The sequence below is a fragment of the Hirundo rustica genome, chromosome 3 (genome assembly GCF_015227805.2).
Source record: "Hirundo rustica isolate bHirRus1 chromosome 3, bHirRus1.pri.v3, whole genome shotgun sequence".
NCBI classification, from domain to species: Eukaryota; Metazoa; Chordata; class Aves; order Passeriformes; family Hirundinidae; genus Hirundo; species Hirundo rustica.
In genome coordinates, this window is record NC_053452.1 from 60956887 (window position 1) to 60981541 (window position 24655).

General features: G+C 39.9%; 1 protein-coding gene across 2 annotated transcripts in view; it reads right to left on the minus strand.

The window, feature by feature from the left end:
- Window positions 1–730: 730 nt before the first annotated feature.
- TMEM200A (transmembrane protein 200A) overlaps window positions 731–24655 on the minus strand; it is a 58547-nt gene continuing 34622 nt past the window's right edge. Inside the window, exon 2 of one of the 2 annotated variants that reach the window (XM_040060072.1) lies at window positions 731–3919. In XM_040060072.1, coding sequence (XP_039916006.1) covers window positions 2428–3903 — 1476 coding nt within the window. In that variant the 5' untranslated portion in view covers window positions 3904–3919 and the 3' untranslated portion in view covers window positions 731–2427. The remainder of the gene's footprint in view (window positions 3920–24655) is intronic. The other variant, XM_058419941.1, reaches the window with a different exon arrangement.

Consider the following 24655-nt stretch of genomic DNA (forward strand, 5'->3'; position numbering starts at 1 on the left):
CTCTCACCTTGGGGTTCTGCAAAAAACCCCCAAGTTCTAGGCAAGCAGCTCTATGTTGTGGGACAGCCCTGCCTGAGCAGGATGGGGGCAGACAAGATGACCTCCATAGGTCCCTTCCAACCTCAACAGTCCTGTGATCATCTGAATGAAATACTTCATTTTATGTTAATATGGGAATATTTTTGTAGTAGGTCTGTCAGTCATGAGGTTTCTTTATATGGTGCTCTTTTGATAGCTTTACCTTGGTAAATTTTTCACAAGTGAGTACATTTTTCAGTAGCTATTATCTATGTTAAAATTAAAAGCTCAAACCCTGCTACAAGGGAACTACCATTCCCACATATGATAGCATGTGAAACGCCTTTTAAGCTGTGATTTAATGTAGCTGTTATGGAAATAAAAAGCTTACATCACTCATGTCTTTAAAAATATTTTCCATTTTTACAATAATACTTACTGCCAAACTAAAAAGAGCAGGATATTCTTTTTATATAAAGTTTCTTGTAGCAAAATCACTTTGAATACATTTCACATTTCATGGGTAAAAAACAATTCAGCCTTTCCATGTGTAGATATGTCACTAAAATCAATTAGTCATGAAGAAGTATCTTGTGGCAGGCTAATAATTTAGGCACAATGTTGTGTACAGTGTTATGATACACAATTACACTTTGATATGTAAGACTGGAGCTCACAGAGGAAAAAACAGGTCTTACAATGGATATGTGTAGAGAGACATTTTATTGCAAAAAATAGCAAATGTCTTAAGAACACAAACCAGTGAGTTATTAAAAGCTTCATAGCAAAATATTTAGCCAACTCTGTTACAATATATAGGCTTGAGGTTCTAACAGTTAACACTATGCCTCAACTCACTGAGCAAGTAATGCTCCTGATACATAAACATTGTGCAGTTGAAATACGGAGCTGAATATTAAAAAACCAGACAAACAACAAACAAACAACAGAAGAGAGGGTATTTTATCCTCAATCTTTCATAATCTAAGTAATTGAGAAATTGCAACATTTTAACAAGCTTGATTCTTTTTGGGAAAAGCCATTAAAAATAATTCCTGAGTATTTAGGGTAAGTGAATATATCCAATCCGACCAATTAAGACCAACTCCTGTTGGGTGAGCCTTGCAGTTTTGAAGGGACATTCTCCAGCACGGCTGTAATGGCAGGATCATGGCCTAAACAGCAATGAAGTACATGAAAACCTTCTGATATGCACATTCCAATTCTCCTTTAGCAATAGCCTACAACTGTCAACTGTGAAGCTTGCCTTGCTGAGAAAAACATTGTTTTAAATGTCAATTCCTTTTCCAATTACAAAATCTTGTAATGCAAATTGACACAGCAAAGGCTTCGGTAAACCATCACACCAATAATTATGTGAAATATATAAATCAAAATTTAGGCAAGGGGCTTTCATACTGTGTTAGTATACTTACTGAATTGTATGCTTTGTATCAGTATTTTGAACATAGAGATCTAGCTATTTAGCATCTTGTTACTGTAATGAGAGGCAATATATTCATTCTCCATATTGTCTTCAGATGCAAGTTACAATATCATCTTATTATACACCATGTTTCTAAAATCCTGTTGGCATTCATCATCTTCCTAAGCTTTAATTGAATCTTTCTATTTTGATTTTAAAACTGCTGTCAATCAAAGTGGTTTAGAGACTTAATCTCAGAAAAAAATTCAGATTTCTTACTTTATATATGCTTTTCCAGAATTACAGGATTAAATTACAATGGATGTAGAAAGATTATTGTACAAAGCATAGTTAATAATTCACAACACTGGTATTCAGCTTGATCAATTACAGTGAATTCACAAAAATGGTTTTATTATATCCACTCTTTTCTATCCACCCACCCCAGTATGTAAACAAGTTTCTCACAATGACAATGGCAAGACTGCAGTTACTGAGATGTACTGCATGTGAAAGACAACACCTAGGAATAAAGGCCTAGATTCAACAATTCCAGTACGTGCTCCTGCTCACTTCCCATTCTAAACCACAAGACCATGGCTTTCAATCTCTTGCAGTCTCTAAATCAAGAGAACTTACAGGTAAAGTGAGCTTTTTTCCTAATGCAGTCTCCTGGAGTCAAATTCGTGAAAAGTAACATGCATATATAGAACTAAAGAGATAGTGACTTGGGAATAATTGGAATCAGTCGTAACAGAACTGTCCGAGCCATGATAATGTACAGTATTGCAGCCGAATGTTCCTAAGACAAGAAACTCTTGGTATTACAAAGATGAAGATCTCTGATCGCACAAGCCAGTTTTAATGGGCTATTAAGCATTTGGTTAAGAACAGGCTTGTACAGTCTCACTGAAAAGGAAACACTTGTCAAAATGCTTTTTTAAAAAATACTGTATGACATCTTCTAAATTGCAATTTAAACATTAAAATCTTGTTTCTGAAGTTCCTCGCTTCAAGTTGTTACTCAAAAACTCATCATGTTCAAAACTCAAATTATTATGAGATCTTGATATCATAAGAAGCTTCTCCTTATTAGTGAAGTCTTTCTTGACTGCTGCTTGTGGCACAAGTAACCTATCCATTGGGTCCTCCTTGTTTTCTAGTTTCATATAGCCTTTACTGTTGCTCCGATCCAGTCTGGGCCAGCTGGGGTGTTTCCTTTGTTCAGCTTGGACAGTGAGTGTAGACGGACCCCTGTCCAAGTCCAGGGACTTAGAATGTGAGGTCAGAAGATGCAAAGATGTGTTGGAACCAAACTGCTTCCTGGCAGCACCAGGAGATAAAAGCTTTCCTGTGCTTGGTCCAAGAGTCACAGAAGATTTGAACGGATCAGATGGAGTGTCCACAAACGAATTGTGTCGTGGCAGCATGGAAGCAGCTGGCCTGTAGGATTCATGGGTATCAGTTAGTGGAATGGCCAGAGAATCCATTGACAGATTTCTAGACTGACTCCTGGTGATCTCCGAGTCCTCAGTTATGTTGTCTATACTGGGTTCATCGATAACACAGTTATTCAGTTTAATTACTGGCAGTGTGAAAGCACTAATGGAAGAAGATACAATGGATTTTGTTTCACATTTTATAGAGTTAGTGTTTTTGTCATCTGAAGCCTTGCTGGAGTGAGGGTAAAGTCCAAAGACTGAACTGGACTTCTCAGCCAGCAGAGGTGGCAGGAGGGTACTAGTGGTCCTATCTTCATTTAGGGTAATCTCATCTTCCTCAGCAGAACTATCCATTTTAAGATTATTCTTGAAGCCAGAGAAAGGTGCAACTGTGTTTGCAGCCAGCCGTGATGCACAGGAGCTCCCGCTGTGCCGGAGTTCTCCTTCCCCCAACAAGCCAGTGAAGGCACCACTCAGCTGTTTTTGCTCTCTGATCCTCAGGGTGTGGATGTCTATTACAGTGGAATATATGTCTCTCATGTGTATTATTTTTGTTTCCTTGTCACGGTTTTCATGCAGAATGGCATTTGCACAAATAAAAATGAAGATTCCAATGCCCATAGTGAAAGGCCCCAGCATTTTCATCTTATCCGAGTGCATGTGCTGCTCAAAGAAGCGAAGTAAAATGCTTCCTTGGCTTCTCGGGGTCCGGGTTTCATTTACAGATGGATTATCTTCAGATGCTAACAGCTGTTCCTTCTGGGGCCAGTATCCAAGGATGGCCATTGCAATTCCAAAGAATGCGATAAGCACTCCCAAAACAAGAAAGAATCCTGATGGAGAATAGAGACGGATTTTGCCCCTGACAATTACTACATCTGTCCTGGGCCGGCGTCTAACTGGTTTCTTCTCCTCAGGAACTGGTACTCCAGCAAGATTTACATGTTGCTGAGATCTGGCAGAGTCTTGCCTTTTTAAGGCAGCCAGTCCTGTTATGACTCCTCCGGTTGCTATCATATTTCTATATAGTGCCCTGGAGAAAAAAAGAGAAAAAAGCAGAAATGTTGAGGCAAGCAAAGGTTGTCTCTACAAATATAAGCAGGTTTTTGTTAATATGCAAATATTTCTTGATAATTAAAACACTCCTGACTATAAAAAAGCTACTACTATAGTTCCCATTGTGATATAATAGCAGTTTTGAGATTCACATGGTATCCTAAAAAAATTATTTTCCAGAAGTCCTTTTTCATTGTAAATAGAGATAATAAAGCTTCCATCAGTGCTAGAGACAGTAAACCTAGTGCTCTTTGTGGTGATATATCAGGACTAAAGATAAAATATCCAGAAGTCTTAACAGATAATTTATCTCTGGACTGGTCTGCAGCAAAGTCAATAATATATTGTTACCTTGTTGATAATTTTAGCACTTTAACTACTAGCTCTTTTTAAAACTTCTGAGACACAATGACTCTGAATACATTTCATTCTACATTTCCCCTTCAAGATATCTTTCCTGAGAGATTTAAGCATATATTCATACACACTTATTACAGCATTTAAATAAGCTTTTATTATGTCTATTCAGATTTCCTCAGTCTCAGCTAGAGAACCATTTCTGCCTTTCTTAATGATGCTGATCCTCACATATCTAGGTATCTTTTCCCCCTTGTTTGTTCCTCTTGGACTACAGGTCAAAAATCTCTGTTAAGTTTTATCAGACAAGAAAGTTTCATAAATTTCAAATTAATAATTTCAATTTTTCTTAGTTTTATGAGGAAATTTTATTCCACTTTAGGCTTACTTTGGTATCTGTATCTAATTATTACCAGTCACCTAGCAGCTTTCTGACTTCTGCAATCCTTCGTTGTATTAGCAGTACCCCATCCACAGTATTTTACATATGAACTGTGACTGGTAGTTTTCTACAGTCTTTGCAATGGCATATAAGATGTCTTTTGTTAACTGGTTGCCTATTACATGAGAAACATTAACCAGCAAGGGTTTAAAAGAGTCATATTTGATAGCTTTTTACGAGCACAAGTAACAAATGAAACAACACAGTTCAGGATAATTCTATTTTACAAGGCATTTTTGATTAAAAAATAATTTCAGTGCTTATTAACTAGTATTAGAATTAATGAGAGATGATATCATAGAGTAAAATTAAGATACTATAAGTTACATATGAAAAAATTATGTCCTCTTTGGTAGCGTTATTATGCTCAGAGATGAAGGAAGCCTCTGCCTGTTGCAGAGGAAAAGGCTCTGTGTCAAAGCTGGGGGTGGTTTAAGAAGCAAAACCCAACTGGGACTGAAAGAACAAAGAGAAAAGCAGAGGTAAAGCAAATTGGTGACTCCTTGCAATTTACAGGCAGTGATTTTCATCAGATCTCTCAAACTTGTCATTTTGTTTCAAATATTAACTGTGGGCCTCTGGGGGGGGGGAAAAAAAAAAACATCTCTTCTGTTAGGAGAAACAGACACGCTATTATGATATGACACTATCACAGATTTCCAACACTGAAAGCAGGTGTCACATAAGCACATCTACAAACACCGATCAGCCCAACCCACCAAATATGAACTGGATTATGAAATTAATAAAGCATTTTAAATAGGTGGCCAAGTGGAAGAAAATTGGAAACAGCAATTCAGATGACAGACAAAGACTAAGAACCTGAACTCCCTCCTTGCACTCTTAACTATTAAATAATAGAGGGCTTTCTCTCTTTCTGGGAAACATTCCTTTAAGATGAAAATACTTTCAAAGGTCTAGGCTGCTAAGTATACTGTGTTTTCTGAATTTTTGCAAGAGAAATCATAACATCATAACAAAAATCTCAGAAATTTCACTTGTACTCTCAGGTTTCATGTTCATAATCTCTCTAGGAATTTTCAGACTTTGTAATAAATTTCCTTTTTGATGCTACCTGGACAATTTCCATACTTCAGTGCAAATTAGTGTCTTGAATGCCTCATAAAAAGATATATTTTTTTTAAGACAACAATTTTAAAATACCCCAGAGAAAGTTATTTGACATTGATAGTCTTTCAAACTTTCTCAAGCGCTCACATGTTTATGGGTTTCTGCCAAAACAAAAGTTCATTTTTCTGAAAAACATTGTTTTGAATGTCTGGACAGAAATAAACAGGACTTAGTCATTATAAAACATGCTGTATTTTGTAATGACTCAATTAAATGTAATTATTTTTTTCTATGAAATAAATTAAGATAATTATGGCATATCTTTACCGAAATGCAAAAGAATTTAACTATAATCTACTTTGTTCCATTAATCTTTTACAACTGCCAGACCTTTGTGATGAACAAGGAGTTTCCATATTCATGTGGTTTTTTACATGCACACACGAACCCTCTCTGTTCCTTCTCAGGTCTCCCAAGGCAGTGCACAGGGGTACAGCAGCTTAGTGCTAAATCCACACTGTGCCTCTTGGCAGGATTTGTTATTTTGTGTACTGTTCTGTGCTTATCACAGCTACTTGAATTGCACCAAAGGGTGAACAGAATAAGCTTACATCTACTTGCTAAATATTTTATACATACCTCTAGCAAGACCACCCCTCTAACTCCAAAAAGTAGACCAAATTAAGAATTACATCTTGGGGTATCTTTCTGTAGAAAGTTCTCATTTGCAAACTTTGCAGAAACTGGGAAACCATATCTCAATTTCACTATTACCTATTACTTGAAGGACAGAAATTGAGATTTCTGCAAGTGAAAGAGAAAGCAAGATCTCTCAAGGCACACAGCTGGGTTCCAAACCATTCTATGATTCTGTGATTTCAGGGGAACACTTTCCTCTGTTCCTTTTAACTGCATCAGAAATTGGGCTCAGGGGAGAGAAATGTCTAGCTGCCAAAATATACAAGCTTATTTTGTACACAGGAAGAGTCTCTTTCCTATTTTTTGAGTTGACGTCAATTTTATTGTACTTTCTTTCACAGAAAAAAATCACGATCAGGTGTGTAAATAATAATTTATAATAAGTCAATTTTGATTTCTTCTGCATCTAATAAAATCAATACATAATGGTATGAGACAGTTTCACTTCATGCTGACAGCTTTACCAAACCAACTACAATGAAGTGCATACTCGGATGAAAAACATATTTCATAAAATATTGTACTTATAATAGATGTTGTAGATACATATGATTTATTCTGCAAATCTGTTTAGTTTTTAGTATACCAGGCATACCATAATATGAGTGCTGCTCATTAAATGTTGCTTCAAATAGAAATAAATTGGTGGAGTTCTGCCCTTCCATCCTTGAGAGAGGCCCACCAGGAGTCAGAGGACTCCCATGCCCCGCACTGTCAGGCAATAGGAGGACACCTGTTGGATGAAAGGGAGTGGAAACGGGTCCCTCCTTGGGGAGGTAATAAAAATTCCTCCTGACCTCCATCACCTAGCCAGGTGCCACTTCTGAGTAAGTAGGAGGTCCTGGATCTAGAGGGTCAGCTAGATGACACAGAAGAAAATGATATGCCCAGTGAGCCTCCCAATTACACTTACATGTCAGACAGATCACCACCTCTAGCATTAAAAAGAAAAGAAGGGTAATTGTGGTAGGTGACTCCCTTCTGAAGGGAACAAAGGGCCCCCCATGTGTCGCCCAGACCCATCCCACAGGGGCGTCTGCTGCTTCCCTGGGGCCTGGGTACAGGATATCACCGAGAGACTCCCTGGGAGGATTCAGCCCTCTGACTGATACTCCAGGCTGGCAGTGATGAGATTCAAAAGAGGCGTGTCAGGACAATTAAAAGAGACTTTAGGGCATTGAGTCAAGTGGTTGATAGGACATGAGCACAGGTAGTGCTCTGCTCAGTCCCTTTGGTGGCAGAGAAAAATGATGAAAGGAATGAGAGTCCACATTATCGTAAGTGGCTCAAGAGTTGGTGTCACCAGCAGAATTTTGCGTTCTTTGATCATGGGGAAAATTTTACGGCACCTGGTCTGCTGGAACTGGATGGGTTCCATATCTCTGTTAAGGGCAGAAGGATTTTAGCTCGTGAACTGGAGGAACTCATTGAGAGGGCTTTAAACTAGGTTTGAAGGGGGAAGGGGATGCAGCTGGGCTCTCTAGAAGCAGGTCCAAAGGTGGCAAGTCTGAGTTAGGGGTGAAATCAGTAGCCCAGCTGAAGTGCATGTATACCAGTGCATGCAGCATCAATAACAAACAAGAGCTGGAGGCCATGGTGCAACAGCAAAGCTATGATGTAGTTGCCATCACAAAAACGTGGTGGGATGAGTCACATAGCTGGAGTGCTGCACTAGATGGCTACAAGCTCTTCAGAAGAGACAGGAAAGGGAGAAGAGGTGGAGGGGTGACCCTTTATGTTAGGGAGGCTTTTGATGCCATGGATATTGAAACCAGTGACAATGAAATTGAATACCTATGGGTAAGAATTAAGGGGAAAGCCAACAAGGCTGACATCCTACTGGGAGTTTTCTATTGTCCACCCAGCCAGGAAGAAGAGGTGGACAACTTATTCTATAAGCAGCTGGAGAATGTTTGGATGACCAGCCCTTGTTCTTGTAGGTGCCTTTAACCTGCCAGACATCTGCTGGCAACTTAATACAGCAGAAAAGAGGAGGTCCAGGAAGTTTTTAGACTGTGGAGAGGACAACTTTTTGTCACACCTGGTGGGTGAGTCCGCCTGGGGAAGGACTATGTTAGACTTGTTTGTAAATAGAGATGGGCTGGTGGGAGATGTGGGGCTTGGGGCACAGTGATCATGAGATTACAGAGTTCTCAATATTTTGTGAAATCAGGAGGAACATCAGTAAAACTTCTTTACATTGGACTTTCAGAAGGCAGACTTTGGCTTATTTAGGAGACTTATTCAGAGAGTTCCTTGGGAAGCAGCTCTCAAAAACAAAGGAGTCCAGGAAAGGTGGGCATGCTTCAAAAGAGAGATTTTGAGGGCACAGGAACAGACTGTCCCTGTGTGCTGAAAGATGAGTTGACGAGGCAAACGTCCAGCCTGGATGGGCAAGGAGGTTTTGGAGGAACTTAGGATTAAAAAGAGGATGTATCATCTTTGGAAGGAGGGTCAGGTCCATCAGGAAGTATTTAAGGGCGTTGCTAGGGCATGTAGGAAAAAAATTAGGGCAACCAAAGCTCAACTTGAACTTAATTTGGCAACTTTTGTAAAAGATAATAAAAAATGTTTTTACAAATATATTAATGGCAAAAGGAGGGGTAAGACCAACCTTTGTTCCCTATTGGATGTGGAAGGGAACTTAGTAAGTGCAGATGAGGAGAAGGCAGAAGTGCTTAACATCTTCTTTGCCTCAGTCTTTAGTGGGAAGATGGCTTGTCCTCAGGACAACTGTCCTCCTGGGGTGGTTGATGCTGTCAGGGAGCAGAATGGTCCCCTGTTAGCCAGGAGGAGGCAGTCAGAGAGCTGCTGAGATGCTTGGATACCCATAAAACTATGGGCCCAGATGGGATCCATCCCAGGGTGATGAGGGAGCTGGCAGATGAGCTGGTGAAGCCAGCTCTCCATCATTGCTCCCTCATTTACCAACATTCCTGGCTCACTGGTGAGGTTCCAAATGACTGGAAGCTGACCAATGTGACACCCATTCACAAAATGGATAGGAAGGAGGATCCTGGTAATTATAGATCAGTTAGCCTGACCTCAGTACCTGGTAAGGTAATGGAACAGTTTATACTGAGTGTCAGCACACAGCACTTACAGGATGGCCAGGGTATCAGACCCAGCCAGCACAGGTTTAGGAGAGGTAGGTCATGTTTGACCAACCTGGTCTCCTTTTATGACCTGGTGACCCACCTGGTGGATGCAGGAAGGGCTGTGGATGTTGTCTATTTGGACTCCAGGAAGGCCTTTGACACTGTCTCCCGCAGCACACTCCTGGATAAGCTGGCAGCTCGTGGCTTGGACAGGAGCACTCTGTGCTGGGTTAGGAACTGGCTGGATGGCCAGGCCCAGAGAGTGGTGGTGAACGGTGCTGCATCCAGCTGGGGCCAGGCACCAGTGGTGTCCCTCAGGGGTCTGTGCTGGGGCCAGCTCTGTTCAATATTTTTACTGACGACATGGATGAGGGAATTGAGTCTTTCATTTGCAGATGACACTAACCTGAGAGCATGTGTCGATCTGTTGGAAGGTAGGATGGCTCTGCAGAAAGACCTGGAATGGTTGGATGGATGGGCAGAGTCCAGTAGGATGAAGTTTAATAAGTCCAAGTGCCAAGTCCTACACTTTGGCCACAATAACCCCCTGCAATGTTCTAGGCTGGGGTTGGTGTGGCTGGACAGTGCCCAGGAGGAAAGGGACCTGGGGGCACTGGTGACAGCAGCTGAACAGAAGCCAGCAGTGTGCCCAGGTGGCCAAGAGGGCCAAGGGCATCCTGGCCTGGATCAGGAATGGTGTGGCCAGCAGGAGCAGGGAGCTCATTCTGCCCCTGTACTTGGCACTGCTGGGGCCACACCTTGAGTGCTGTGTCCAGTTCTGGGCCCCTCAGTTCAGGAAGGACATTGAGATGCTTGAGCACATCCAGAGGAGGCAACGAGGCTGGTGAGGGGCTTGGAGCACAAAATCTGTGAGGAACGACTGAGGGAGCTGGGGTTGTTCAGCCTCGAGAAAAGGAGACTCAGAGGTGACCTTATCACTCTCCACAACTTCCTGAAAGGTGGCTGTAGCCAGCTGGGGGTTGGTTTCTTTCTCCAGGCAGCAACTGACAGAACGAGAGGATACAGTCTCAGGCTGTGCCAAGGGAAATATAGGTTGGATGGTAGGAAAAAGTTTTTTATGGAAAGAGAGATAAAGTACTGGAATTGTCTGCCCAGGGAGGTGGTGGAGTCACCATCCCTGGATGTGTTTAAAAAAAGAATGGATGTGGCACTTGGTGCCATGGTTTAGTTGAGGTGTTAGGGCTGGGTTGGACTTGATAATTGAAGGTCTCTTCCAACCTAGTGATTCTGTGATCCTGTGATTCTCTTATTTAACTTAGTACAGTGATTATTTTTAGTTTTACCCTGATGTCTGAATTCAAAGTTCTAAACAAGCAAAGCCTTAGAAGACTTTTACTCAGAGGTAAATAAAGATTATTCTAAGAGCTCAGAAGCACCTCTTTGGTGGCACTGTGAATGATACATGTTGGCTCTGCAAGGAAACAAGTTATGGTTAAAATGGAAGTGAAATACACAACAAAAAGAAAGGGACAGACCTGTCCCTTTTTATAAAATATAACCATCTTGCTGATACAAAAGCACTAGAGCTGCCAAGCTCCTTTTGAAGAATAAGCGTTGAGCAGCCCTCTAACTTTGTCACTGCTCAGTTTGTTCCATCTTCAGTGAGAACATCAGCTCCAAAGCCCTGGACAGCTCAGGGGTTTAGTCCTGAAAGAAGCAGTGGTCTATGTTTACCTATACATTTAGCTTAACTTTGTTTTATGCTGTTGTTGCAGAGCAGCTCTGACATTAGACCTTGTCAGCCACTCAAGGATCACCCAAGAAAAGCCCGTCTTGGCAGAGATCCTGTGAAGCAGCTGCTTTGCTCTCACTCTCTCGGCATTATTTGCACAAAGAATGATTCAGGCTCCTGACAATTCACTTGTAACCTCTTCAATGATGTACCTAGCCTTTCATCCAGGACACAGGCTAAACACAGTCCTCTGCATCTGGAGATGCCTTAAAATAATCCAGACAGAGCAACAAGTTGCTACAAACTCCTTTAGTATGAAGAAAGGATGGACCCTTCAGAAGAAACTACTGGTAACGAGCCTTGCAGAGTAATGGAGACAAAGGGAAAGACCTGGATAAGTGTGCTGGGGATACCAGGTCCCCCACAAAGGTGCTCTGTCACTGCCCTCCTGAAATGGATGGGGGTGAGAAAATATAACAAAAGGCCGGTGGACTAAGATCAGAAAAGTTCAGCCACCCATGGTCATCATGGGCTAAACAGACTCAACCTGGGGAGATAAGTTTGATTTTTTACCAATCAAATCTGTGCAAGATGATCAAAAATAGTTTTAAAAAATCTTAAAACACTTCCCCTCCCATGCTTCTCCCTTCTTCTTGAGTGCAGCTTCCCTGCCTGTATACTCCACCTCCTCCCTCGCTGCAGGGGGGCAGGGAATGGGGGTTGCAGTCACTTCAACACACGCTGTCTCTGCTACTGCTGCTTCCTCCTCAGTGGGAGGACTCCTTACACTCTTGCTCTGTTCCAGTCCCTCCCAGGGAATGCATTCCTTCAGGTATAGACTGCTCCAGCATGGGACCAGCAAGGAGCCACAAGTCACAGCAAAATTCCAGCATGGGCTCCTCTCTCCATGGGACCACAGGTCCTGCCAGGAGCCTGCTCCAGCATGGGCCACCCACAAGGCCACAGCCTCCTCTGGGCATCCACTTGCTTCAGGTGGATCTCTGTTCCCATATGGACCTCCATGCACTGCAGGGGAACATCCCGCCTCACTGTGGTCTACACAGGAGACAGGGGAATCTTGGCTCTGGCACCTGAAACACCCCCTTCCCTCCTTCCTCACTGACCTTGGGGTCTGCAGGGTTGTTCCTCTCATAGTCTCAGTCCTTTGGCTGCCGTTGCCTTTTTTCCCCCCTTCCTAAATCTGTCATCCCAGAGGTGCTACCACCATTCCTGATGGTCTCAGCACTGGCCAGTGATGTGTCCATCTTGGAGCTAACTGGCATGTCTGTCGGACAAAGGGGAAACTTTCACAGGCGTCTCACAGAAACCACCCCTTTATCTCCCCACTACCGATATTTGCCACACAAACCCAATCCAGCAACATCTGCAAAAGTATGCATAGGTAAGGGGCCATGAGAGCAGCTGTTGCTCATCTCAGCAGAGAATAGCAGAGCCAGAGACACAAATTCATGCAGGAAGTTTGCAGACATGACACAAAATGGGTAGTGATACAACAAGTGTCACACTGGGATGTGGAGTGACATTGGCTTTTTCCTTACATTACACTGGCTATAAAGCCTGAGGCTGCCAGAGAGGCTGGAAGGGATTCTTCTTTATCACCTCTCCATATTAGGAAAGGTTGTTCAGATGCTCAAGGAAAAATGGTCATAAATGAAACTTAAGAAAGAGGGTAAAAACAGCTTTCAGAGAACAGTATGCTGTGAGTAACCACGAGACTTGCATTTGCCAAGCTCAGTGTATTTTCCTAAAAAGTCAGAAGGTCAAACAACTCAGTCAACAAAGAAATGGTAGATTCACCTTCTGACACAAGGTAAGGCACAGGTAAATTACCATAGACACATTGTAGTTTAGCACAGGTGAACGAGAATCCTTCTCTTCTACCAGTGCATCAGGCTATTCCTGATGACCAGACAGAAATAGGATGTATTTATGCCATAACCATTATTCATATCTCACCTGACTTGACAGACATATAACTGACATACAGACACACTTGCCAACCTAGATAAAGGAAGAGAGGAGAGGTGACCTGAGGACTTGCTAGAGTAGATGCAGAGCACAGAACAACTGGAAGGAATGGATTTCATAGCACGTTCTAGTAGTTTCAACTAACTTTTCATTCCACTACATTTTATTTCTCTCTTTGACCTAAGAGGCCACCACATTAATACCCATCTTTCCTACCTAATGACTACCTTCACAACGGTAGTGCTGCCAAGCAGCTTTTCTTCAGAGATGGCCTAACTATTAAAAATCTAATTAATCTCAGCAATTATTATCGACTCTCAACTTGCACTAAGTTTTAAAGCTCGAGGCTTCTACTTTAAATGCCTGAAATCTAATGCCTTATCTAATTTGTTCAACTACTTCGGTACTATGTAAGTTATTGCTTCTACCAACAACTTAGTCTTTTCAATACATGCATAATAATTTGAATTATACAGAAATCTTACACTTAATTTAAATTTTTTTCCCAGCAAAGATGGGAAGCAAACTAAAGATTATCAGTATCTTTTTTCTTTAATATTATATTTTATTCCAGATACATTTCAGTGTCCCTTAGTATTTAAAATCTTTCCATGATAATCTTGCTTGCAAAAATACTTTTTTTCTCATCTATTCTTTGAATAATGACTACAAATTATGTGAAATTATCAGAACTGTACATGCTATTTCCCTGTAGTTTAACTTGATGTAAAGCTTTCTGAAAAGTTCAGTTCTTGCATATCAGCAAAAAATTAAACATTACTGCAGTAAGAAGTAGTGTGTGACAGAATCTGATTTCTACTATTGTAGCATTTCTTATCTGACTATTTATTAGGAAATTCATTTCCCAACAGTATTTTGTTATCACTTAAGTTACCAGATTTCGAATTTTAACAAGAACACAAATTTCTATATCAGGGAAAGTTTCTTTCACATTTGATAAACCTAGAACCCCAGAAATGAAGATGACAGACCGTTTACTCATAAAATGTTTCTCATTATCAAGAATGCAAATGACAAAATCATAAGAGAAATTAAGACATAACTGAGTAAACAATCTCAAAACAAAAGTATACATATCAATATGCTATCTGTGCACAGAAGTTGTCATCTGGTACAATCTCTTTTATTCCAAGGGTAGAAGCATCCAACTTCATATGCCCAACGGGATTAATCATTCTGGTAGAGATAATACAGCAATAGCCAAACAGAGAGTAGCAGAGGAAACCATTTCAAATCACAATTTTATTGAGCAGCATTTTTTTATTTAGCAGAGTTTAACAAGCAGCCCCACCTTCAAAAGCCCAGTATACCAATTGGATCACTCTATGATGCATTTCTTCTATCCATTCATCAAAACATGACCTGGTTGAACAGATTAAAAAACAAAGAAAGCAAGCAAAAAACATTTTTGCATTCATTATTAAGGGGTGTTTTAAGTGCACCTTAATTGATAATAGGTGAGAAGAAATCTTGTGGAATGTGGTACTAAAAATCTTTGTAACTTCAGCTGGTATTTCAAAGTCATGCTAGCAAAAGCCAGGATATGACATTTAAAACATTAAAGCTTTGAAATTTCCAGGTGAATCCAACCCATTTGGGGTCAAATTCCCTTTAATGGTGTCTCTTCCAGGCTGTAAAGGGATAAGCTTAGGGACTAATCATGCCCTCTTAACCTCGTGGTTGCCAATCAGGTTGTGGAAGCAGGCCAAATTGTGGAAGCAGTTTCACCGCACAAAGAAGGAAAGGCGAGCTGCCCAGAGGTCAGGCAAGGCAAGAGCACCAGGGTGTCCAAGTGGCAGCAGTAAGCAGAAAGTCCACTGCAGACATTAAAAGATGAGGTTCTCTAGATTTTGGTAGACCATGCAGCTGTATCAAACAGTCTGTATTTGCTTTACAATAGTACCATGTTAAACAGTCAAATCTTTGCAATTATAACTGAAAAATAAAAGCTTGCTTAAAGACACATCTGTTGGGAAATCTTAAGTCTGACAGTGATCCAGTTATTTTAAAAATCTAGATGTGGCAGCGGTTTTCAAATCTGCACTGTACTGGTTGAAGCAAGACTACAAGGGCCCTGCAGTTACCTCTGCAGAATTTGTGAAAGACAACTAGGTATGGCACATCAAAACCTTTTTCATCGTTTAACCGTATGAATTTGGGAACTCAAACAAACTAAGAAGGGAAAATTAATTTCTAAAAAACAAGTTCAAGCTTTAATGAAAGTTACGAGATCTCATTTTTATACATATTTTTATAACTATATTGTGCCATTTTGAAGCACATTCAAAGAGGTAAATTCGCATTGTACAAAGGGTCACAGTTACTTTCTATCAAAGCGACTTCAATGCAAATTTCAGTTATGGCAAGTATTTGAAGGAGACACGTTGACTCCACAGTGGATATATCAAATATCTGTTTGCGCTCAAATTCGTTCTATTTCATCAGTAAACCTGGACCATGGCATTCCCAATCATGATCATTAGGACATTCCACTGCCTTGTACTAAAGCACAGCAAGGAAAGTACAAGTATGCCTGTGAGTAACCTAACTTCCTAACCTAGCTTTCCTCAAGCTCTTACACTGTCTGCATAGCAACTCAGTGGAAAGGTTATAAAATTACACCAAATCACAACAGTTACAGTAAGAAAGCCTTGACCCTCCACGATTATTTGGGAGAGGAGGCATGGGGGGAATGAAACCCATAACAAGCCACCAAACTAGTCTAATAAAGTTATACTTAATTACTGTTAAGTAATTCTCTCAACTGGACAGGGACCAGATCTTTCTTACAGAGATTACTGATCAATACCCAAGTGTTCACAACTATTCAGTTTCTGTTGGCAGTAATACAACCTTGTCTTTCCTTTAGAAATATTTTTCTCTGCTTCAGGAGGAGAAAGTTCCTTCCTTTGTCCAGCTTGCAACTTTTGTGTGTGTCATTTTCTCATGTCATAAGACCATCTGCTTGGTTCGGGCTCCTTGATCACCCCTCTGTAGGGGTTGGGGGTTGTTGCTTTGTCCTCCCAGAGCCGCCTCTTCTCCAGGGTTGAGTTCACCCCCTCTCAGCCCAGCCTGTTCTCAGAAGACAACCTCAGGTCCTGGTGTGCCTGGGGCCCCATGCTGAACTTGCTCCAGTCTGCAAACATCTTTCTTCACACTTTATCAATGTTAAACTCCTTTTTTTGAAACTACCTGGGATTTTATTTGGCTCTAAACTAACGTGAAATAATAAAGCAATAACTAGGGAATTTGAACTAAAAATTGCAAACTTAGAAATACTGATAAATATAATCATAGGGTAAATGAGGGTGCCTGTTACTCAGACTTGGGGAGTGCTGTGACTCCATACTTTAAATCAAAGCGAAAAAAATCCCTTTTGAATTACTTCATCACTTACCGTATCTGCCACATACATTAATTATTCCAACTATTATGCCAAGGTCAAATGTAAGGTGAACATCCAGCAATACTGCATAAAGATGAATGCCTGATCTGCTTATCCTCTTTGCTATTATTTCTCCTTCAGCCTGATCCTTTGAGTGGGACATATATTGTAATTCTGTGCAAAATCAGCAACATTTAATATTGGCAGCATTACACAGAGCTCGTTAGCTACTCACAAAAGCACAGAACACACATCAAAGAGGGAAAGAAGGAACCTGAGTTTCTATATTTTGTTTTCAAGATGCTGCTCTATGACTTGGCCTAGATTTGGTCTGCCAGTTTTTGCCTGGCCCAGTTGAACTCACTTTTAAATTTATTCCATCTGCAACTGTGTCTACTGGCGCACTGCAGTAGATTAGGTGTGAGTCTAGAGAAGTCGTGGATTTTACCAATGTAAAACTCACGAAACATGAGGTTGCTGCCAGGTTTCCTATACTTAGAACAGCTTCCCAGTCATTATACAGTGAACAAACATATTCTCAGGTCACAAAACAGCTGTCTCACACAGTGTAAACCCAGCTGTCCCACCACTGTCATGTGTGACATCCTGAGCTCCCAGCTGTCCGTCTCTCTCTCTATCTATACCACTTTAACTAAGTAGTAGATTATGAACTAAGGAAAAACAAGATCTCAGGCACTGGATGTACTTATTTGTGGAATGCTTACATAACCTCTGCATCCACTGCGTTAAATTATCAGTAAATTCAGAGCTATAACTTGCTTTTGGAAGTGTGCACCTATAGCTTCTTTACATATGCATAAAAATTTCCACTTCCTATGCACAGATATATCACATCTTGTTTCCGAACCTATTACAGAACTACAGCAAAAAGCAAGGAGCTAAAACAAGAATAGGGAAACAAAAATGGCAAGTAGCTTTATAAGATTTGAAGAGAAGTTGTTTAAAATGTGATTGATTAATAAAGCTTTTTAATTTTCTTCCTAGAAGGAAAAAATCCTCAGAATATGCACACAGAAAAATAAAACTGGATAATAAAGTTTTACTGTTGTTTTTATTTGCTTTCATTATCCAGTTTGTCAGAATTTTCTACTAAAAAACAGCTAGGATTTTTTTTTTAGCCTAAACTGAGCAAAGTGATAACTGCCCTTAATGACTGAAGTAGCAAAATCTGTTTCCAAGCTATTTGAGCACTTCAGTTTGTGTAAACCCATTTTCTAGTGAAAAACAGTACTACAAATGGAAGCAGATACTGGCTATTTAGCCCAATATTCATAATTATTTTAGATACTTTTGTCCATTCAGAGTATAAGTGTCCATACTCAATAAATAGAAAGCCTGGTTTATATATGTCTACAGGTGAGAGAAGCAGGCTATTTTAAACCTTTTATGCCATGCAATGTCACTTTCAGTAACAACAGAAAGTAAAGCATTTTATTGAAAATAATCACTTTGTAAGCACAATCCAATTTAAAATGTGTAAAAGAAGCACACGGATATTTATGCATTTGTTTTAATTTGGTGGGTTGTTTTTTTTTTTTTTTTTTTTTTTTTTTTTTTTTTTTTTTTTTTTAGTTTTTTGTTTTTTTTTTTTTAGTTTTTAGTTTTTAGTTTTTAGTTTTTAGTTTTTAGTTTTTATCTTTTAGACATCACCAAGGGAAAAAAAAGATCTTCTTTTAGAAGAAAGTAAAAATTTTGAGGTAGTACTATAGCCTATCAACCCTACAACTGAAATCCAAAATGCACAGAACTAATCTAAATTCTGAAGCAAGTTCACACAATGCAGATCAGAGACCACTTATCAACCACAAATTATGAAATAAATTTTATAAGGGTTTCTAGATGTTTCTGAAAGACTGAATGTGTAAAAGCAGAGTAAAAGATATGCTCTCTGTCATCTACTGCAAAGAAAAAGCATGACTAAACTCTCCAGGGCTCAGCACACCAGATAAACTCAGTTTCCTAATTAAAAAAAAGACATGAAACAAGACTGGAAATGTTAGGAAATACCTTAATTTTCAAGCACTAGGATTGCTGGTTCTTCAATTCTTACACACAACATTTTGAATAAGACAGACTGACACTTGGTGTAGAGGTAAAAGCCCAGAAACGCTGGGCTCTGGCACCATTTTACAGTCACATATCATCCAGCTTAACTAGCAATATATTGCTTGATTTAATCAGAGGCAAAATCTCCAGCCTGGACACACACCTAATGTAGGAAGCGAACAGCTCTCAAGACCAAACACCAAACAAATGTCCTTATCTTCACTACACGCTCAGTTAATCAAGTTAATTTACAGGCTCTAACAACTGTAATTTCCCAATGCATACAAGTCCAATGATTGTAAGATCAAATAGTACCAGGAACAAAATGGAATAGGTATTTCACAGAAGGCATAAGTAATACCCACATTAGATATGAAATCAAATCTATTTGCTCCACAACTAAGATGTCTGAGCAACACTTTCATCCTGACCTAGAAAATACTTCCTGTTCTATAAAACATGCAAAGTCAAAGGAGCAGGAGTTAGCACACTGTGTTTAGTGTCAAAAGACCTAGCACCGATTTTTTAAACATAAATAATGCAAGAGTCTAACTCTGAAGAGTACTTAAGTTATCTATTCTGTGTGAAGAATAGATCTCAGTACGTGATAGCAGTACAAAAATTACATTGAGGGCTCAACAGATCTTAAGCACCTCGGACCAAAAGGTAACTGTGAAAGCCACAGGCCTAGCCCTGCTACTTGTCCATTAAGCCTGGCAACATAATTTTAAACTAGTGGCCAAGATACTTGTCTGGGAATTGAGGTATTCTGAGTGCCAGGGCCCTCCACCAGCAGGAGACTTTTTTCCATGTCATTAGTACAGTCCATGCAAGGGGTCTTTAGAAGGAGAACTGTTATTTGAGGTTCATGAGCACCCCAGGCACAAGGTGTGAGCGTTTATATGGCCAAGAGAAATGTTTGCCATGGCACAACTGTGGCCCTAAGCTATGATTACATACTCACCTTGTATGTCCTTTCCTTCTGAAATCTCTTCTGAAATCACGGGTCAGCGTTAGGATGTCTTTTACACTGCAGACCTTCATGCACGTTAATCCACTCTGCCAAGCAGCAAAACAGATCAGCCCCTCCTAAGGTCTCTGTTGCTGTAGCTAGCAAAGTCACAGTACCTGAGCTGTCACATTTCAAGACAGTTCCAGCATCTTAATACTAATTTTTGGTGATTCAGAGTTACAGGTGGACTCTCAATTACAATACCATTATATTTGTTCACAGAGGCAGAAAAATCAGTGTAGGAGGTTGAGGTTATTCTATGTTAGTGAATCAATTAGGCTATCATTATATCACAGCTATTATTAGGACATTCATAATGGAGTGAAAATTTTCTTGGGTCTCAAGAATCCCACAAAAATAAGCAAACTGGTTAGTACGATGCTATTTCCAGTATGTCAACAATAGTTTCAAATGTTAGATACAAAAAAAGGATGGTCAAACCCTATTTCAGAGAGAATGGAAAGCACAGCTCAAAAATACTTCTGGTATACCACACAGTCAAACTTTTTTGTCCATTTATGGATGACAGAGAAATAAATTATTATTAAATTAACAGTAAACCTCAATTGTATCTTAAACTGCAGACTAGAATGATCCTGCCAGACATCCACATGGGGGCATCAGTAGAACCTGTAAGCATCGACAGTGCTACTCAGCCTGTTGATGGGTAAATACAAGTTACAAAGTACACATAAGAGCAGCAGTTTCAAGACAGAGATTAATATTTTACTTGTGCAAAACAAGAGAAATGTCAATATGAAGCCACTTCTCTTATGCAAATTATCCATCAAAACAATTTCTTCTGTAATAGTAACCAGCTCTATTATCACTTGCATTACAATAACCACTCTCTTTGCAGTACCCAAAACTGCGGGTACTATGAACAGGAGGAATCCACCTGGGAGCAAAGTAACCTACAAGCAGTGAGACACTAAGAGAAAGACATGCTGAAACACATTTAGGGGCCAAATTTATGGAACTGAATCTTAAGGTTTGATAGCAGAATTCACTTATACAGGACACATGACTTGCATAGCAACTCCCTTTTTTCCATCAGAAAGAACATTATTGGGGGTTAAAGCCAAACAATTCCTTGGTAATACATGAAGAAAGGCCAGCTAAAGAGCAGAATAACTGCTACCTCCTCACTTCTACCTGCTTCCAGAATGTCCAAGTGTTGTTCACACAAGAGACGTCACATATAGCACATAACTTGTGACCCTTAAAAGGTCTGCCTCCCTCACCTCAGGCACCTACGCTCCATACTGCTGCCCTACATTTTAAACATACAGAGCTCGTCCATGGGACCAAGTCCTCTGAAATATGGCTGAATTGCTCTTACTACATCTTACCTCTAGGAATCAGCATATGCCTGTCCTGCTGTTTTGCAGAAAACCACCTCCCTTCAGTTGTTCCAGTTAGACTGAGTTCCTAATAGAGAGCTTGTGGAACAGTAGTCTGCCAGGCCTTAGGAAAATCAGAATATTTCTAGCACATGAGGAATGATAAACAATAGTGCTAGCTAAGATGTGGTGCCCTAGTTAAAGACCTATTAAGGGATGCATTGCTGATAGCATACTGGCTTATCTGGTGTGTTGTCCATTTTCAGTGCCCTGCATTTGTAAAGCCTATATATCTGTGTTTTAACATATTTGACCTAAACTGTAATTGCCCATGTAATTTAAAACATGATCTCAGTTGACTCATGTGAGCATGACAGATGTCAACATTGACTGATACTAGGTAACATTTTAATTTAGGAGGAGATGCAAACTATTATTAGCGTGTATTACATGTTGCAACTTCTTCGCAAAGACTTGCAGTAATTTTTTTGCTCGAGGTCTTCAATTACTTTATTGTTATGTCACCTCATGCCATTAATGTTTTCCTTACTTGCTTTAGCCTGGATATAGTAATTGTTAATTAAAGAGATAAATATCAGTCTGCTTTAATGAATATTCTCCTGACTTACACAAAGCCAGTATAATGTTCAGAATCAAGCACTTACAAATTAGGCACATTTAAACTAAAATGAATGCGTAACCACAATTATTTGAGGCACCTTGTCAAAAACTGTTGATCTGTGATACAAATACAGACAGCATAAACAATTAAGAGATGATTCCAACATTAAAAGTCCAAAAGACAGAAAATATAGTCAAGTTTTTCCAGTTAGTGTAAAATTTAATTTTCTGGCTTTAGAATCTTCTCAGATAATCACAGAGCATTTATAGCTATCAGTGAGTCTGGTATGTCTAAACATTTAGCCAAATTTATGAACACATTACTGGGGAGAAAGGAAAGTAAGGGTCAGTAAAACTTAGCAGGCTACTGAATGACAACAGATGCAGTATGGGTTACTCTTTTTTCTATTAAGAAACTACTGCAAAACTGACAACTCTGTGTAAAAACCACAGGATGAAGAAATGGGGAGAGGGAGACTAAGTTGAAATATGTAGCTAAAGGAAGCTGTCAGCAGCTCACAATCAACACTTCAGTTCAGAGTGCAGGGGAAAGAATGAAATACAACGAAACAAGTTAATTACTTTTTCAGTGGAAGGCCAGCAACATGTTGCCAAATTACTTCAAATAGATATATTTAGGAAGTTAAAGCAACAAATAAAAGCAACACTAAAATTATCTATGCATATTTGAAGGCATTCAACTAAAATTCACAGAAAATATACAGAACACTTTTTAACAAATCTTTATTTATGATTCCTCTTTTCTCACAGTTGTGTTCAAAGGTCATAATTCAACACATGTTCGTGCTAGAGGAAATACGGCAGCAATGCTAATGCCAGTATGGAGTAAGAGGAAGATTTAAAATATAACAGACATTATGGAACAGCTAGGACTGTCCAGGTTAGTCCAAGCAGAGCATGCCTGAAGTGTAACCAGTCTCCAGTTTGGTGAGATACTGTCATAATGTGCCAATTCTGAACTAAGGTACTAAGGTACTAATCTCTTTCACTTCCTTATGAAAATCGCAAGGGCTTTGATTCTGCAGAAGAGGCACTTCCTAGAAAACCACAGGTAAAGTAAATGCGTTAGACAGCTAGATTAGTGTGCATATGTATATATTTATACAAGAGTTCATTATGTGACTAAAATGTGAACAAAGTCATTACTACTTCAACAGCAATGAAAGAAGTGCAGTAAAAGTACAGTAAACCAGATACCTGATAAAGTAAAAGGACAACTGTTTTGTTGTTTTTTCATAAAGCTGTGCCCAAGAATTAGCAGAGCAAATATCAAAAGGAAAAAGTTCTGTACAACTGAGCTCATGAACTGAGCTTGACATTTGATAGAGCGGCTGATAGAGCTGCAAACACTGAGGACCACACAAAGTGAATAAAGACGTAGAGGCGCATGCAGAAAGATGAACCAGATCATGCAACTATGAGCAAACAGCCTGGAAAGTCAGAGATAGAATGTAATTTAACCATGGCAAATGCCAAAAAATTTAGGATAACAAATACAAACATGCCAGAAAGCAAGGAAAAAATCAAACCAACAAAGATACCTATGCAAGCAATGAAAAAACTTGACAGATGACAAAATCAAAAGGAAAAGTAAAAAAAGCATCTGGTTATGAGAACTGTTTGATTTGTAGGAAATATGTAAGGTCTGTGGGAGTTAACTAGTCAGATACACTTGCAGCTTCTGGCAGATTTGGCAGCTGATCACATCCTCCAGGTTCAGCTAGAGGACAAGATTTTACAGAACAAGATTCTCCTTCTCCTTTCACATCACATCACTGTTCTTCCTCTATAGAAAGGATCTACAATCACCTGCCCAGAGGCCAAAATAATCACTTCACAGGTGCTTTATTTAGACTTCTCATTTAGGCTTCTCATTTACTCTTTAATTTACCTTATCCTAGGGCATCAGTAAGAAACCAGCAAGAAGCAAGAAGGCTTGCTGCAGTCCTCTCAGAAGTCACGGACTGCTCTATACTTGTTCAGTATAGCCAACTAGCACAGCCACCATCAGACAGAGTGGGTGATAAGCCCTCCAGCCTCAGACACTTTCATCACCAGGTTGTCCCGAAACACACGCATGCGGCTTCTCAGGCTGCCTTGACATCCCAGGGTGTGGTTCAAAGAGAGGCACATCCCAACTGAAAGTATTCTGGGTTCCTGCCAACCCTGATGCTTCTGCCTTTCAAATAACTGTGAATTTGAGAAAAGGTTCAACACAAGCCTTTGGCAATTTTTCACAGCTGAGTTGATGAGTGGGTGAAAGAATGGGTCAGAACAGAGGGCACTAACAACATTTCTTCTATAGCCACTGAAAGCTAAATTCAGAAGTTGCCTACTACATAATTTGAAATACAATTTTTGTATTGTCAGAAAACAGGATAGACCATTTGGTATTTGTGTTGTTGTTAATATTGGCAAATGTCTATTTGTTGCAATGTTTTATTCAGGATATTTGAAGAATCTTGCTGCAAACTTCAACCATGAGCAGCCTGAGCACTTCAAATCGGCTAAAAGCCATGTCTAGATTTTTGGACAGTCCACCTCCATACAGTTCCAAGTCACATTTTCCAAGCTACATAAAGATGCTTACATAGCAGACCTAGATCACATGCTTACTGATAACACGTGGCAGCCTTGTGCTGCTCAGACAGAAGGAGCCTGCCCCATCCTAGCGATAGTCAGTGACAATATTGACCCTGATGGTTTCCCAAGGGCTGTCACTGTATGCCTTTGCCATAATGGGAGCACAACATTTAGCCCATCTGCCAGACATGCTGAAAGGAGGGAGACAATACTAGGAACTGCTTTATTTAAGCTGACTTAAATCTCCAAAGACAAACCCAACTGCTGTGCACTCTTCCTAACTTTTCAATTCATAATCAACATGTAGATCC